Source organism: Mirounga leonina, unplaced genomic scaffold (genome assembly GCF_011800145.1).
Source record: "Mirounga leonina isolate KUSES-001 unplaced genomic scaffold, KU_Mleo_1.0 Mir_101664, whole genome shotgun sequence".
NCBI classification, from domain to species: Eukaryota; Metazoa; Chordata; class Mammalia; order Carnivora; family Phocidae; genus Mirounga; species Mirounga leonina.
In genome coordinates, this window is record NW_023270175.1 from 22,443,345 (window position 1) to 22,461,697 (window position 18,353).

Genomic DNA, 18,353 nt, shown 5'->3' on the forward strand with positions numbered 1-18,353 from the left:
CACTGCTTGCAACCATTGAAAAAGAAAAACCTTTGCCAGAAACCTGTCTTGTGTGTGTGTGTTTACAATGGAGATTAATCTAAAAAGCCAATAATCCTTGCTACTGTAAAAGATGAAAGGACTTTCTCACTCTTGGTCAGTGCTGTTAGCTGAAGGTGACCTGTTACCTGTTACCAGTCTTTTCTTTTGGTGAACTGTAGCAAACCAGAAAGCCTCCCCAACAGCAAAGCAACATCGTGCTTTAATTAAGTCTTCTAGCAAAACCCCCCTCCTTCTCAAGGCCTTAGAAATAACTCTATCTTACTAACTTTTTCGCTATTATCACAGATTTCTTATATTTAAAAAACAAAAGTTCCAAGCATAGCGTTCATGGACTATGTACATAAGTGCAAAAAAGGTGTGTCTCACACAGTCGCACCCTAACTGAGACCATCAGTTAACTGCAGCATATGTCTCTCAAACACTGTTAAGGGGTCATTCCACAGTATCTTTATGCATGGTTTTACAAATACGAATTCATTCCAAAATACGGGTCCATCATTCTTTAATCCTCATCTGGATGTGTTGGGCTGGGTATATAAATCAAGAAAAGAGAATTTCTGTACTGACAGCTATGCCTCCTGCATAGCGTAATTTGGAATAAGTAATGTTATGAAAAAAAGGTCAGATAATAGATGAGAAATGCAATAATCGTGTTTTGAAGTCGAAATACTGTGGAATAACCCTATCCACACAACAAATTCTACAAGCTAAAGAGCCTGACTCTAGAATCCATGTGTTGTAAACTTTTTGATCAAAAAGTCATATAAGGACACAAATTCAGCTTTCGCATGGCAATTTGGGATTAAAGAAAAATTCAGCCAGATCTGTTCTCTGAGTTTTGAGCCGCACCTTCTACATGCTCATACTGTCAAAAACCATGTATAGTTAATGAGTAAAATTATCACACAAAAGAAAACACGTGTCTAAAGGTAGCCATGTTGTAGTTTTGTTGCTAAAGCAACAACTAAATATAATTAGTTAAAAATTATTATTTGTATATAAAGTTAAGTTTGTTCTTAAACTGTGAACTGTAAAGAATATTTATGGACTATAATCTATATCTTGTCATGCTTCGGTGTCAGTTTAGAACCTATCTAGGTGGGTTGAGTACATGTAGTAAAATCTTAATCTTTTCTCTAACTCTCCTGCAAAGTTAAATTCGTTAGTGACTTAGAGATATAAAAATGTAGTATAATAAAAACCTTAAAAACTAAACAGAAAAATGAAAACCTGGCACCAATGAGGGACTTGGTGCTCAGAAACTATGTCTGCAATTATTATCTACAGTTTGATGACGCTACCAACTAAGTTTGCAAAAAAAGTTGTGATACTCTTTTAGATACTATTCATTCTGGTGCCTTCGACGGGCACTGGTAAAATGAACAATGAGGCCACTATCTTCCTACATCTATTCAACACAACTGGGAGGGCCTATTTCCCTACTTCTATTTCAGTGTGTGTAGAAATGGAGAAGAGACAAAAAGAAAGAGGATTCCAGTTTCTAATCATTCTGTGCATTACAGCCTACCCTACAGACTAAAATAAATCGGAACCTTAGTGAACACAGCCCCGCGGTGCAGGACAACACTTAACGGCAAGATCAAAGTGCTTTCGCATGTTCAAAAACAGATGGCAAAGGTTGATGGAGGAGGGAGAAGATGACTTTTCACATGACAATGAACTACAAATTAAGACTCTAGTCAAGTGAGATGAAGTGCAACAGCTGGTTAGAGAATCATGCTCCAATTGCAAAAGTAAATACTGTATTTAAATAGCAATTTTATGAATCCATTTGGTTTTAATTTCATCTTAATCCCTCTTTAAAATATACTTCTGTTCACATAGTGCCTTAAAAAAAATTTTTTTTTGATACTACTAAAACCCTCTTAACAGATAACTTTTAGATTATTTTCTCTGTATACCTGACCTGTTTTATCCAAGTTTCAGTACTCTTGCCTATTTTTGCAAAAGGCTGAGAGAAATGGACAAAAACAATAATTTTGGATAAATAAGAATAGAAGCCCTTGTAAAATACAAAGCTTATAAAAAGTCAACTAAGAATCACAAGTGGTTAGAATTTTATATATACAATTCATCCAGTAAATTATTGTTTAGAGTCACTGATTAGTTTTGTGACTTGGCTTTTTAACTGGAAATTTATAGCCTAATGACTCTCCTTTCTTCGTTTCTTTTCTTGAATAAAGAGAATCAGCATAAGTCATTGCACAACTAGTTTAAAGAGTGCTATCTTACAGTTGCATTTTTGTCAACGTTCTTTTGCATCTGATCAAAACTTGAGTGCTTTGAATCGTCTTTCTTCTAAATTCACTTACAAAGTAACTTTTAAAATGCCAGCCATATCAAATATTGTGGCACCCACACTGCAACTACCCTGAATATCCTTCACTGAACCTCCTACTGAAAAATAAGTCATCATGGATGTCTTCCAGTGCTCTCAGCATCATAAAAACCACCGTACACTAGGCTGCTTGTCTATGTAAATCTTCGTCAGAAGTGTAAAAGGTTAAATGAGACAGTATACGTTGTATCAAAATGTCAAACTACACAAAAGAGTTGATTTCGCACTGAAGACATCTCTAGCCCCTTTAAGGAAGACCCCAGACTAGCTCAGGTGCATCCTTCCTGGGTTTGTGTGATTAGCTCTGCCGGCACGGGTTCTACACACAAGTTATTTCACAAAGGTGTACTCTACTTTCTTCTCTAACAACGTTAAGATTTTGGGAAACAGAAATTAAGTGGCTCATGGAGTCAACAGGCAAAAGTCTGGCCGTGTCTTGTTCTCTAACTCCAGGCAATACTGTTAATAGATGACAGGGTCTTGATGCAAGCAAGACCCTTTAGAAATTACTGATGATCGTGATTTGGGATTGATCATAAAGAACAATAGGATATCAACTCCCGCACAGTTAATTTTGCTCTTTTGTATTCTGAGCGGAATGGATCTGCTTTGGGAGGGAGTCGCGAATGGGCCGAAGCATAAACGGTGAGAAACAGAGGAACAACCGAAAGTCACGAGATTTTTCTGGGTCTGACTGCCACCGATTAGGTAGGTAGCCGTGGGCAGGTCACGTGCCCCGGGCCCCAGTTTCATCCCTTGTGAGAAAGTTGTGCAAACTCCATTGTTCTATGATTCAAATGCTGCTAACCAGCTTAAGGTATCCTAAATCCCATTTTCTCTTTGCTTGTCATTTTCCTGAAGGAGAACAAACCTGCTATAACATTAAGTTTGCTGATTGTATGCCTTCCAGTGAAAGAATATATATTTAGTAGAAAATATTAAACCTAGGTTGATGTGAAGTGTCTTATGGTTCCAGCACTGTATAGCAATAGTAACTTTAATAACTGAGTACAGTGGAGGAGGTATGTCACCTACCATACGAACTACTGTTTTACTTGGTTATACAATTATTTCACGAGGACTAGTAACGTGAATTCAGCTCAGCTCCATGGAGCATAGCTGGTCTGCCTCATCTAAAGGGTGCTGAGAACCTATTACAGTTTTCAAATACATATAAAAACAAACAAATCTAAACGAGGAAACAAAAAAAGGCTTGGTTATGATATGACTCTGTTGTTAACAAAGTCTGGGAAAGGCAACTTGACACAGATGTTGGCTCCTTCACTGAAACATTCAACGGAACTGGAAATTCGGGTGAACTGAAGCTAAAGACAACTGTGGACAGCCTTCCTAGCAGTTTTAAGCAAATCAAAGACGCACTTGAAATGTCTTCCTACCCTCCTCCTCACCCACCACGGTTTCTCCAAACCTATACTCATGCTCCAGCTGTGATCAATGGAGAAGGCTATCCATTTGGGGAGGAAAGGCCTCACTCAGAACCACTTTTCTTTCACCCTGACTTTTGCAAGATTGCCTCACACACTTTCCTCTAAAACGGAAAAACTATCTCCACGCCCTCACCTCCCTGTTTAATTTATAACCTACAATTAGCATACTTTTAAGCCTCCAAGTACTAATCTTCAGCTGAAGTTGACAAATGGCTCAGCTTTAGATGCTCAGCCTAGGAGATAGGATCCTTGAACCACAAGAAATGTAATGGGCTCTTCACATAAATGCTGAGAAATTTACCTTTAAAGGTAAATTGTAATTTTGCAAGCTTTTTGAGCAGTGAGATTAGGAGTTCATATGTTCAGAAGTTCCCTGTTTTTTGCAGGTAATTATTTCTCTCTCCCCTCAAAAAAACCTAGTCATGTGATTGTATTATGCAAGGTCAGATCCACAGGTACAAATTATACACATGCATGTTTATAATGAATGTCAGCCCCAAGAAACCTACAGAAATGTTCTAAAGAGAGAGAAAGCATGTTAACATTAATCTGTTATGTTTTTCAAACACAGATATTTCTGTTTCCCATTAGTAATATTCTAGTTGAAATCAAACACCACTCATCTAGAGGAAAACACTATAGTATGTCAAAATCTAACACAACACACCACACCACAATACAATAGTGAGGAAAATGGTACTGGATACATTTGTTACATTCTAAATCAACCCAATAGACTATATTGTGTAAACAAAACAGTAAGGTAACACTTTGAAACAGACGAACATTTACCCACCAAGAATGCACAGTAAGCCAACAGTCCACTGTGGAGATTCACTTAGCATAATGGTTATTGGAAAATCACAAAGAATAATGTAACAAACTACAAAACTTTATGGTCGTGTTCTACCTACTAATTCAAATAAGATAAATGTTAGTTATTCATTTTCTATGTGTGTTTTGTTTTAACATCTCCACTGACTGCTTAATGCTTTATTGGTTTTGTTTGAATCTGTTGGTTGGTATATGCGTTTGGTTTAATATATCGACCGCATCACACTTATTGTAGCATTGGTAGAAGAGGACCTATGAGAATATATACGGAAAGGCCATATGGAGGTTCTCACGGAGAGATCTTGATACTCTGTAACTCTGTTGTTCAGAATTTCAACTGAAATGGAAAAAAAAGAGAGAGAGAGAGAAAGAGTGAGAAATATTAAGGGGTTATTGAAGCAGGAGTCGGGATACTTGGTTCTTGTGCCAGTTCTGTATGCGAACTGCCAATATATTCCCCACTGAGTTTCATATCCTACACCTGTGAAAATGGGGCTGTTGGAAAGGGTCACAGAGAGTCATACGGCATGACAGTTCATGGCCTCACTGAGTGCTAGTGCACAGAACTGCCCTAAGGTGACAGAGATGCGCTCAGTCATTTAAGGTTTCATCCACACAATGCCTGAATGTGTGGCTGAACAGCCACCCATCTCTCCACTTCCTTCAACATATATTGGGAAAACATATTCGATACCCACCATTTTGAAATACGCAAATATGAAACATACTTTAAACTTTTTTTTATTTGAATTGTTTAGAGCCATGCAGAAATAGCCAAGGTGTGAAATCTAGGTATATAGCATTTTACAAAATTACTCTCTTGAACTTTGGAGAAATTTTCGACATCTGTCACACACTGAAGTGATTATGGTGTGTTAAATACGTCTAAATTTTCTAATGGAGTCTAGCAAAAAGGAATCACGATTCTCAAACATGTGCTGTTGGAAAGCTCGTCATTATATTTGACAACTTTTGTTTACTTTATTGTAAAGCAGCCCATGAGAATCAGGCAGGTATTTGCAAAACCTATATTCTCACGTTTGATGCTAATCCCAAGTTGCCACCATCCCAAAGGATTCGCCTGAAAACAATTACAATTTACAGCTACTTCCGTTATTCCACATACTCAAAGGTGCCTTTGTAAAACATTCCTTATGATCGAAGGGACTTGTTTGTCTAATGGTCTAATGTGCAGTCAAGCCACAGGCTCGGTCCAGGACAGAGTTCGCGTTCTGGGCCAGGTTCTGGGGAACTAGTTCACCAAGAGAACAGAACCATCACCTCCGTCAATTAAATGAAACACTCCAGTCGTGAGAACCTCAAACTTTCAATGACTAATATATGCAATTCAGAATTCGTACACTTCTTGTCTAATAAGTCCCTACCAGTAATTAATTAAGATACCCTGTAATCTTAAGTGGCTTGAAAAGTCACATTTTCCAAGTGAAGGACTCCTCAAATTAAGTGTGAGCTAAGTCTGGCTCTGGATGGGGCAAATGGGAGATCAAAGGGGTGGGGGGTGGGGTAACGGGAATCCAACAACAACAATTTTTTTTTTTTTTTAAAAAAGCCACGATTTGAATGAAAATAATGATTATATTACTAAATTATATCACTCAAAATTCAAAACAGCTGGAACAATTCTGATAGATTTACATGGAAGCAACACAAAATGGCAGAGTGTAAAAAGCACGATCTTGTACGATATCACGGGAGAAGTATATTGCTGACTGCCTTTAAGATATTCATTGTAGTCAGACTGTGACAAAATTACTTTGCTTTACTTCAACAACAGAAAAACAAAGCTAGAAAAGTGTTAAAGAATTAATATTCAAAAGTGATCTGTGCCTTGGGCTGACAACTCACACTCCTAACAGGAAAACATTTCAGAATTTGCAAGCTCATTGGGAAAACACAGTACTGGCTGTCATTTTTTCATAGAAAAAATTGCATATTTGCTCTCCACATTTCAATTTGGAAAATTTGGAATGCTTAACTCAAGCTCTACGTTATAAGCAATGCCTAGTAATGAAAATATTTACCAAAGCCTTTAGCAAATGCAATTGTGTAAATATAAAAGATATCATCTATAAATATTATTCATATTAATACTTAAAGAAACTTACTGTTCTACTGGTAACTTCTACATCTGTGAAACAAACATGCTGCTATTCAGTTCATCTACTGATAATGGGGGTATCTATAGTAGTAAAAAAGATTTTAGATTAAAATAGTTTCTTGAGAGAATCCCATTTATTTTGTTCACTGTTTGGACATGGCAATTAAAAAGCAAATCAATTTCACAGAAAAAAATGAGACATATTAACCATATCCACTAATGGTTAATTTTGCAAAGCACAGATTAGAATGTGGCTTATTCCCCCAGTGGATTAATGCTCTACGTGCTGTGTGGTTATCACTTGTAATTGAAGCAGCTGTGGGACGTGCAGGCTGGAAGCATGGTTACCACCTCAGTAAGGCAAAACAGCCCTCACGTTACACGATGATTGTTCTATGTATCTCATGACAATTTCGAGACTCTCCCCCAATTTAAAATCTGTCTTGGACTCCACCTGCAAATACCTAACGCAAATGAAAATCACAACAACACAGGCACATCTAAGGTCCGTGTGAGATCTCTGATGTCATCACTGAGTGTCACCGAGTGTCGGAGTGTCAGTGTGACAGTGCTGACGTCATCACGGGCTAATGATAAGGATATCTGTGCCCTGGAAAGAAGTGTGCTGTTTGGCTTTCTTTCCAGCAGATCTGAAGGTAAAAGGTGACGATAGTACCAAGGGCAAGTTCAAAGGCAATAACTGAAACAATGGTAGGAAAATAAAATAGATTCTTCTCTTGACCAATGAGGAAGTATTTAAGGAGTACTTAGTATATGTGTTTGAGGATTGGTGTGACAGCAGCAATCGTGAAGATAGCATAGGAAGAGTGACCTCCGGGAACTGATTGAAACTGAGAAAACTGCTGATTCACCTCAGGATGGGTGGCAGATACACCCATCCAGAAGATACCCAAGAACAAAAATTCTAAGTGTGACGACTGCTTAAGAAACACCCAGGAGTACGGCTCAGTGTCTCTCGCCAATCCCAAAGGCATATACTGTGCCTTAGCAACACACGGTAGTTCTCTACGTCTGAACAGGTAAAATAAACGGCCAAACCTGATTGCCTGTAGCTGTTGCAGCGAAGGGGACGCTGGTGGCAGGTGTTGGTGCTGCAGACACAGTGGTGGGAGCTGCGCCGTGCATCATGGGCACTTTCAGTAGGCAACCACGGAAGCAACACACGGGAGGGTGGAGAATTTACGCAACCATGACAGAAAACGATGGGACGGGGCGGGTAGGTAGCACAGCAAGAAGCCATGGGACATCATCGTAATGGACACACCGGGGTGCAACATGCAATCACAGCGCAAAGCAACACAGCGTGGAAGGGGGAAAAAATTTAAAAAGAGAAAAGGGGAAAGCCCATTATAGTTACCATTAAGGAACACGGCATCACTCTCAACAGCTAGTTGTTTAGCAGAATCCCATTACATAGCTGACTTAAAAGGCCGAATTTTCGGAAGGGGCTACGATGAGCGCATAGAACAAAAGCTGATTTTACCAAGGCTACCTATTGGAATGCCTCGTCAAGCAGGTGACTGGGATGCACAGTTGAAATGTGAGTGGGGAAATGTGAATTGGTGCTTGGGTTCGCTAACTGAGAGACCTGAGTATCATCACTAGCTTGGCACGTGCATAGAGACAGTTACAGGTATACTTACCTGATCTACATGTGGAAAAAAAAAAAAAGGCAGTTCGATTGGTGGGTACGTGGTGGGGGAGAAGATATGAAGAACACAGTGGATTGTGCATGCAGGTTTTTAAGTACACCTCTGGCAAATCCCTTGGAAATCTACGCTGTCTGTCAAACAAACACATGGGGGGCTTCCTAGTAAACACCCGACAAAATCTTGTCTTCATCGCAATTATTGAAGCGACGACTGTAGGGTTAGCAGCTGTCACGTCTCTCTCAGGATGTTCTCTTTTTGCCTTGTCTAGTTTCTGTCTCATTTTAAAAGCTTTTGGGATGCTTTTCTCATTTCTAGCTCATTTTGGAAAGCAAACTAAGGAATTAATGTGTGAATGGTACGGCGTGAATGGCGAGCATGCATATATAATAATTTATGTCTACATCCACTGAGTTCAGATTTTCTGAATGTCTACAGAGAAAGTAAATGGCCTGGAGAGAGGAAAATCAATATATACAATGTCACAGAAACCACAAATGTACCCCAAGTGGTGATTAACAGAAGTCCTGTAGTTACCCCTTAAGCGTATCTCCAGTAACCCGTTACCTATAGACATCCCTTAGTGTATCACTTGTCGATTCTAAGAACACTCTTGCTTGCCCTTTCGGAGCACAGTGCCACTGAGGCATGCAGTTTGCATTCCTACACATTTCACCAACTTGCAGAAGTCTGTTCTAATCATACGCGTGTGATGCTCCTGTTAGTATCAGTGGACATGTTTTACTTCCTACAGGGGACAGCCGATCCCTCCATAACGGAGGCCCCACCTCCGAGGCCAGGGGTCACCCCCTGCTATATTCGTGAGTGCTACTACTGTGTGTCATTTTGACCTTTTGTTTTATTTCAGTAAACCTGTTTGTCCCTTTTGGGTTCTGCATCTACTCTGGTCAACCAATAGGACGGAGGTCAGGCTATGGCAAACTCTCAAAAAGGATGAAAAGCACTGGATTGATAGGACATGGTGGGGTGGGGGGTGTGCGGTGGGACAATTCCTCCCTGTATCAAATGGAGCTGTTTTCCCCTGGTCTGTGCCCATGGACTGGAGGAACTGAGAACTCCTACAATGGAAACAAGTCAACTTTCTTGTCTTCTTCAATGTTAGTGACGTAAAAATGGTCTTGAGGTGGCTACCAGATTGTATTGGTGACTGATTAAAGGATCGGCGGGTAAGTGATTGTTAAGAATCACATATCCCCAAAGAGTCATTCTGAAAGGATTCTGTTGTGCCTGGTTCCCATGCTCCTGGCATTTCCTCCCAGGACACTACAGAATTCATCCCAGAACACTACAGAAGGCTCTAGCTTTGCCTAACTCATTCCTTGTCAACATAGAATGATTTAGATCTTGTGGATAACTTTGGTGGGGGAAGGGGGGCAAGAACTGTTTTGTTATACTTTATGAATTACACGTTAGAAAGCAACAGGTGTAAAGCTAAGAAGAAAACTGCCCATTCTGGCTGGCTAAGGAAATGTTTCAAAATAGTTCAGCTGCAATTTTTAGGATGAAAGGAGAGAAATGGCAGGGTCAGTATTTGGCCCCAGGGGCGATCACCTAGGACTCAAGAGCATAGCACTGTTGTCTTTCCACAATGACAGAGATGTGAAACAGACAGCATCCTATTAAATCTTCACTCTTCAGAAAATGTCCAAAGAGTGCTACAAATATCAGTTTTAAGATACAAAAGTGCAGAATTCTCTTATTTTCTTCCTACTGGGGATGAAGTACCCTAAGCTGCTTACGCTTAGCGATGCAACTCGTTTTCTAGGATATCTGTACATATAAATTATTCTAATCACGGTATAGCTGCATTATAATCGTAGGAGAGGGAAAGGTCTGGTAGCCACAGTGGTGAAACTGCAGTGAGAAGTTAAGTACCTTCTTGCAACTTTTGTCATCAATATGCTCAGCCTTCCACAGAGCAAAGGCAGGCCACCATACCACTTCCAAGCTTCTTTACCTTGCCTGCTTTCTCTCTTCTTTGTGCCCTGACGCTTTCCAAATGCCCCTTCCTCCCAAGCTGGTGGCCCATGAACCACATCACTCATCTCCTTCACAGTCATGACAGAAAAACACTTATTTTCGGATTAGAAAAAGTTGAGAGTGTTTGTACAAAACCTACCAACACTTGAAGTGGGTGCCATGCACAGTATTGGCCCTGCACACCATGCAGAAAAGCGTGAAAAGTAAATGAGAGAGATTTCATTATTAAATCTTTACGGAGAGAAATCATTTTTAACTAGAAAGATATTCTTTGCAATATTAATTAATGAGCACATGCAAATCCAGTAAACTCCCATGCTCACAATTACAGCTTAGTTTTAAGCTCCCAACCCAGGTAATCAAAGTAATTCTTGGATTCTTAGGTATAAAACTGAACGTTAATTGTTTCTTTAAAGGAATTACCTTGCTTAAATTGCATTTTTATTTTGGACACCTATTACCACAGCCTCATCCACCTCACAACGGTGAACTTGACTATGAACACAGAGCAAAGAGGTTTTTCATCAAGAGGGGGCGCTCAGCCCAACAGGTTTTAATTTTGCTATTAATTAGGGGGAAAGGGATTCTTCTGACATTTCGCTCCTAAATCTAGACTTTAAATTAGCCATAGCCAGCAAAAAAAGTCTAAAAATTGTAAAAATTCTGTTTTTTTAAATAAAGAACTACTGTGGTTAAAGATTGGTTTTCTATGGCTTCTTTCTAAATTAATTAGTTGATTAATTTAACAATTAACCAATGGGTGTTTTCAAGTGTAGGTATATAATACCATGTGTTTAGTACGTTTATATAGTCAATAAGGTTCTCTAAACTAATTTTAAAGCATAGCAGTTTCATTTAATAATAGTTTCCAAACCGGGGCATTTATGATTCTGGTAAAAAAAAAAAAAACAAAAAAACAAAAAAACAAAAACCACTGTACTCCCAGTGGTTAGTATTTTCAATTTATTCCTAATATATGCTCATTCTTAAAGTACTGAACCACAGGAAGAAAAGTATTTCTCCTCATATGTGGTATTTATTTGAACAAAATTTTCTATTCAGTTTGGTACAAAACTGTTATGGTATTACATATATTTGAATGTAGAAGGTAACAAAATATCCTGCATAGTATCAGGAAAATATGATAAACTGCTCTATTTTTTTTTTTAAGATTTATTTATTTATTTATTTGAGACAGAGAGAATGAGAGAGAGAGAGCACATGAGAGGGGGGAGGGTCAGAGGGAGAAGCAGGCTCCCTGCCGAGCAGGGAGCCCGATGCGGGACTCGATCCCGGGACTCCAGGATCATGACCTGAGCCGAAGGCAGTCGCTTAACCAACTGAGCCACCCAGGCGCCCTGCTCTATTTTTTATATTAACTGGTATAAGAGTTAAAGGCTAAAAGTATGTGAGATATATACATATACACACACACACACTATACTGTCTTATAACTACACTGTAAGTTCAAGGGTAGGTTTATTATAACTATCTTTGGCATATCAAAGATATACAGATGACGTATTTTTGCAATGCTGAAGCTGGGAAACATTTTTTTTTTTTTGAAGGGTGACCAGTGTCTTTTCAGGGGATACCTAAGAGTCAAGGAATTAGTTTGAGACTGAATCAAGTGAAACAATCATCAGAAGCAAAAACTAAGAAATGTTAAAAAGAAAAATGTCAACAGTTTTTCCTCGTTTGATTTCAAACCATTACTTTTAAGGAATCATGGAGACATTTGGTCCGAAAGACTGGCAGAGCAAGTCTAACAGCCTTGTTTTATTTCCAACCCAAACCCCTGTCCACAGTTCTCCATTAAAGCTCTTTGGCAGCTGGTGGGCGCTGTACCCATTCACAACATGGCTAGACTCGCGTGGCCTAGAGGCCTGTTCTCACCTGCAGGGATAAATGCTGGCTGCGGGAGCTGCAGGTTAGCCAGAGCCTGCTGGCAGTGGAAAACGCTGGGGTTAAAGACCGGAGTGGCACCATTGGTCTTTTCAAGTGCTGATCTCTTTGGTCTCAGCTGAAGCATACCAGGCTGGAGGGCCTGTGAGGGAGGGAGGGAGGGATTAATAAATAGCACCAGAGAAAGTAAAAAATGTTCTCAAAGCAAGCAGGCAGCAGTTGGATAGTGTGGCCCGGGAACCCTTCGCCAGGGCAGCCTATCCACTGAGCAATTGACTAGATGAGTACTTAATCCCAAACGGGAAATACACACACAGGGAAAAAAAAAAACCCTGATTTTCAACTTCACTCATCTAGGCCAATAAAAAGGGGCCTCCTCACTTGAGCAAGATGTGACCTCAAGCTTAACAGCAAATAATCATTTAAAATTAACATCTCGGGGATGTTCATCCATGAATCTATTACAATGAGATGGGCAGAAGCAACAGATAGAGCAGGAAAGGGATTTTGGCCAGCTAAAATTTCAACATGGATCTAGGAGATCAATGGTGATGGTGATAAAACAGATGATACTGTAGTTCCATAAAACAAAATCTAAATTCTAGAAGGACTTCAGGTCCAAATCCATAACTGTGCTTCTCCCAACTAACGTGTGAGGGAAAAGCAAATTCTTTTCTTCCCCACCACCCGCCTCATCCAGATAACATAGACAGCAAAATGCGTGCAATTCTCATTTACAGGTGCTCGCTGTGCATTTCAGGATGTATCACTGGCTTCATTAAGTCCTTGTCAGGTTTAATTCTAAAATGCATTAGAATTTAAAATCCTTCTTTCATGTCTACACTTCTTTCAAAATCCCACTGTGCTTATAATACTCAGATTTGCTCCTGGATCAGATTCACTGGAGAAGTTTGACATGACTTTTTACATTTTTTTTTTTTTTTGGTCAGCAAATTACATGTGACTTAAAAAAACATGTCCCAGTGACAAGAATTAGGCATGCTCCAAACTCTTAAGGAGATAGGAACACTTGTGTTGAGTGACTAGCATTCCACATGCCAAAAAGGGGGCAAGCCATGACCTCCTTTTTCCTGTGGATCACAAAGTCTAAAGGTATCTCTATTTTCCTTTGGGAACTAAATATTTACCCTTCGCGTCTTTTGCTTTTAAATGCATACAAACTGCTTTCAGTGAAGTCAAGCTGAGCTACGCACATGAACATGAAGAAGGTAAAAAAAACAAAAAAAAACAAAAAAACTTTTTTACAAAGCATTTCAACTCTGAATCTTTAAAAATACAGAAAGCTTACATTTCTTTCTTTTTTATGTCTAGCTTCTTTTATTTATTTTTTAAATTTATTTTTAAACCTTAAATTCAATTAACATATAATGTATTATTGGTTTCAGAGGTAGAGGTCAGTGATTCATCAGTCTTATTTAAGGAGGGCTCATTCCATCATGTGCCCTCCTTAATGTCCATCACCCAGTTAGCCCATCCCTCCACGCTCCTCCCCTCCAGCAACCCTCAGTTTGTTTTCTAGAGTTAACAGTCTCTCATGGTTTGTCTCCCTCTCTGATTTCGTCTTGTTTTATTTTTTCCTCTCTTCCCCTATGATCCTGTTTTGTTTCTTAAATTCCACATATGAGTGAGATCATATGATAATTGTCTTTCTCTGATTGACTTATTTTGCTTAGCATAATACCCTCTAGTTCCATCCACGTCGTTGCAAATGGCAAGATTTCATTTTTTTTTTTGATGGCTGAGTAGTATTCCAGAAAGCTTACATTTCTTCAAGAAGCCTCCTTTATTTGATCTTACCTTGAACCAATTCTGGTGGCCAATCTGACCTTCCTGCTAAGATCCTGCTCTGATCAGTTACTCAGAAAGGAATTTTATATTGATACTCACAAGTACCAAATGAAGGCCTACCAGATAACAAATAGTTAACTCTCTACATGGAAATTTGGGGCTGACTTATATGTCTTCTACCAAACACAGCCAAGTCATGAGAAATGGACACATACATATGAAGGCCCCATGACTGAGCACGGAACAGGTGTTCAATGGCATAAACAAGCCATTCCTTGTATATCTCAGGCATGTGAGAACCTTTCTTTTTAGGGGGCCTACTGTATTCCTCCTCTCTATTATAGACCCACACTGCTCCTAAACTCTATGCCACCAACAGAAGTGATCAAAGAATTGGAGGTTTAAAATCTGCACTGAACATTTTGGAGACCTTGCTATTTCTGTAGCTTAAAATCCCTTCATTCAAAAGAATTTAAGACCAAAACCACTTGGTGAAGTCTTTTTAAAATTCATCAACAGACTGATTTCCAGATCAAGGGAGAATTGGTGCTGTGTCCTTCCATCTATACTCCTTGGGAAAAGTTTGGAGAAATTTGGAGTACTTGCCTTAGAAAAAAAAGACACGAGAGCCCCACTCCTATGGAATAGGGACTGACTTATTTTGTGTAATGAAATTAGTGTTAAGTTCCAGTGATAGCAAGGTAGATTGCGACTCAATGTGAGGGAAACCTTCTTCACAAATAGGGATGTTTGAAAATAAATGCATCTCGTTTAGGAAGTGGTAAGTTCCTGTCATGGGATTCGGGATCATGAGGTTTCCTCAGGGTTTGCTCCCTTATTGGGATTATTCTACCCTATGACACGAGGAAAGGCCCACGTCAAAAAAGAAATTGCAAGTCGCTTATCAAAGTCACTGATAGCTATGACCAATTTAAGTAACACTAATTCCTATTTCTCAACCCATCACACTGGAGTGCTGTGCGTATATTTTCCCGACCTCCTACCTTACTAGCACAGTGTCCATGAAGGTGGCTCATGGGGCCGAGAGGTAACTTTCTGCCTTTGTAGGTTATTAGGATTAGTCAGGCTATCAAAAACCACTCAAAAATAATTTCCTGTTTAAATTACATAATGTAGCCTTCCTCTAAAGATGGGGAAAAAAGCACGGTCAATGAAAATCGTTAGTAAAGCTTTGAAACGATTATCTTGACAAAATTTCAGTGAATGAAGCAGAATAAATAGGTTCTCTCTTTTCCAGCTTATAACCCTGGCTATTCAGAGTAAGATCCATTCATGACTATCCAAGATTATGGTTACAAGGATATTGGACAAGCTGGGGGATATACTATCATTTACCCCGCAACGGTCCACAACACCTGGTTCCTTCTTACTTACCACAGTGGCGGAAGCTGAATGGTTCATCTGGTGATGAGCTGCCCTGAGTTTGGCTTGCAAGTGTGCAGGAGGATGAAAGTACCGGCATTTCTCCCGGGTGCATCGCCCCTTGATGTAATCCATGCAGATTGTCACGGTATTATCACTTGCCTCAATCATGGAAACATCCGTGGGGTGAGCATAGCGACAATCGTTTTCCCCACGGGTACAATTTCCACGCTGGAATTCTCGGCAAACCTTAAATTAAAACAAAACAAAAACACACATCACATTGATGCCTGGAAGGTGATTAGCTTTTATTTATTTCGCCAGCAAATGCAAGAGCAGTAGTCTACATGATTTTGTCATCTATTTAGGAAAAACCTAAAAAGCTGAAGGATAAGGTAAATCCATATTCAGTGTGAGGTGTAAACACAGACATTTCTAGTCCAAGGGAAAAATACTCTACTCCCTCCGAAGCAAAGTTGTCTGTCTTCCTTACGTTGAAATCAAAGTGCTTAAAAGTATTGTGGAAAACCACTTAATAATCTTCCAGTTAATTCACAGCCTGAAGTGTAATTAGCCAAATTTGCAAGAGGCGGCTGTTTTGCTCGACTCCAAGATGAGTCTTTATCACACAGCCATGCAGTTTTCCCCAGCAAAATCGTGGCTCACGACTGAGCTACGTGTACAATCAGATTCTATTACGATACACTGCCAGGCATTTAAGTCAGCCAATGACTTTGACTCTGTATGAAACGGACTAGCTATTTCTTTCAATCTATGAAGCATAACAAGGGAAGACTGAAGGACTTCCTTAAATCAAAACGCTGTTTGAAGTTTCTTTTACATTGCCTTTTCATAGGCAGGGAGGATATTTATTATCTAGTCCATCATTCTTAAGATGGAGAAAAAGGTTTAGATTCTATGATACTCATTTCACATTCTGCATTCATAGAGAGTTAGTCTACTTTTTTTTTTTTTTTCCATCCCCCAGTTGGATTATTCTAGCAAGTTGAGACTCATTAACACTACAGTTCATCGCAGTCTGTCAAGCGGGAGCCTGGGGAAAAGGAACGTTCCCACCAGGCTTCGGGTTCCACAGCGAGTCTGCGGTTGGGCACGCTAAGACATTGTTTGACCTGTTGTACGACCGAATCAATGCACTTCACAGCAGGGTGCGACTGCAGTAGTAAAACCTTTACCGTTTTCCCGAGGTTGTACTCCATAAGCTAGAAATCCAGGTGCCCTTGTTTAAAGCATTCAAAACCCTGGGCTCTGAGAATGTTGCTTTGTGCATGCGGTTAATAGCTACCCTATAGGTATTTACATAGTTCTACACCAGTACCTCCAGTTTATCCGAACGCATCAGTTTGGGACCAGCAGCTGCTGGCAATGCGAGAGGCGGGTTTCCAGGAATCAGAACAGGTGCATTCGGTACAAGTTCAGCGGGAACCAGGCCCATCCCAGGATGAGGTAAGTAAGGATTGAAAGCCATTGCAGGATTAGCTGCAAGTGACGGATTCACAGGAAAAGAAGTCTGTATGTTTAAAAGAGAAAAAAGGTATTAGAGGTAAATAGATTCTTACTACTATTACACAAGGACACACTCTTTCAAAAAGCCTAAGTCATGTCCAAATTTACCGATTGATTTTTAGTCTCATATTAATTACCACACAGGAGTTGCTTTAAACCAACAAATCTCATTGAGTAACAAATTTATTGGTAAACTGATCAAACCAGGCACACAATTTTGAGTCATGAATTAGCCACATTAAATCTCATTGATGGAATGTCTTTGAAATGTGTCTTCTCTTGCGCTTCTGTTTTTAACCTAAAAACCATGCCACGGACGATATCATATATACAGGCAATGTGCCTTGCAGGCCGACTTCAGGTTCTCCTGAAAGCCCCTTTGTTCCCCATTCCTTCTTCTTTCCTATTAGCACTGCCCGGTTCTAGCCTGCTGAAGTTCCCACCAACCCTATCAACAACTTACTTCTCTTTTGGGCCCACTCTCCATTACGGAAGACAGCAAGGAGTGTGGAAGAAAGGGGTAGATTAAAGAAAAGTGAGAGTTCTAACAACTTCTTGCTGTCCACCCAAAATGAGATGGGTATGGTCATTTTTTTTTTTAAATTAGGGGTTCTACTTCACAAATGAATCTGACTTGCCCAGCCTCATCTTTACCTAGGGGGCCAGATGATATCCACAGTCCAAAAGGAGCCCTAAAAAATGCTCCAAGGATCCCTGTTAGGCAGGAAGAAATAAGATGACAGGATTTTAAGGTGTATCAACTAGAGCACAGCTTGTAAAGGAAAGCAGGAGCAATGGAAAGGGCTCCCATGGGTTTTTCTATCTTGCAAAAGTCCCGATCTCAAAGAGCTTGATATATGTATTGCCTTTATTATCTGTAACCATGTAATTTATCAGTTTATATGTTATTTTCCAGCTTGTTCCAAAGTGGGTGTCTTTTCCTCTCAGTGTGGTTCTAATTTCTTTGATAGTTCTCTTGTCTCCACTACAGTACCCCATTCTTAGTGAATGACTGATAGAATCAATGATAAAGTTTAAAAAGAAATGTAAGCACTGAACAAATTAAGGACAAACCACGGCTAAATGTGGTACATTTCTAGCAGGGACTCTATAAGGTTGTTAGTGCACTGATGTATACCTGGTGGAGTCTCACGGTGTGTTGCTAATGCCGTGAGTTCTCTCCTGCTTTCTTTTTATGTCTTTCGCTAAAGAATGAATCTTCTGCACCATCAAGCTGTACCCATACGTTCTGCTAA

At 39.7% G+C, this 18,353-nt stretch overlaps 1 protein-coding gene across 1 annotated transcript in view; it reads right to left on the minus strand.

Annotated features, from left to right (window-relative positions):
• Positions 1-1,505: 1,505 nt before the first annotated feature.
• The window catches only part of MBNL3 (muscleblind like splicing regulator 3), a 104,529-nt gene continuing 87,681 nt past the window's right edge, over positions 1,506-18,353 (minus strand). Inside the window, exons 4-9 of the mRNA XM_035008760.1 lie at positions 16,910-17,101; positions 15,583-15,819; positions 12,370-12,520; positions 7,862-7,956; positions 6,810-6,883; positions 1,506-5,020 (exon numbers count right to left, since the gene is read on the minus strand). Coding sequence (XP_034864651.1) covers positions 6,827-6,883; positions 7,862-7,956; positions 12,370-12,520; positions 15,583-15,819; positions 16,910-17,101 — 732 coding nt within the window. The 3' untranslated portion in view covers positions 1,506-5,020; positions 6,810-6,826. The remainder of the gene's footprint in view (positions 5,021-6,809; positions 6,884-7,861; positions 7,957-12,369; positions 12,521-15,582; positions 15,820-16,909; positions 17,102-18,353) is intronic.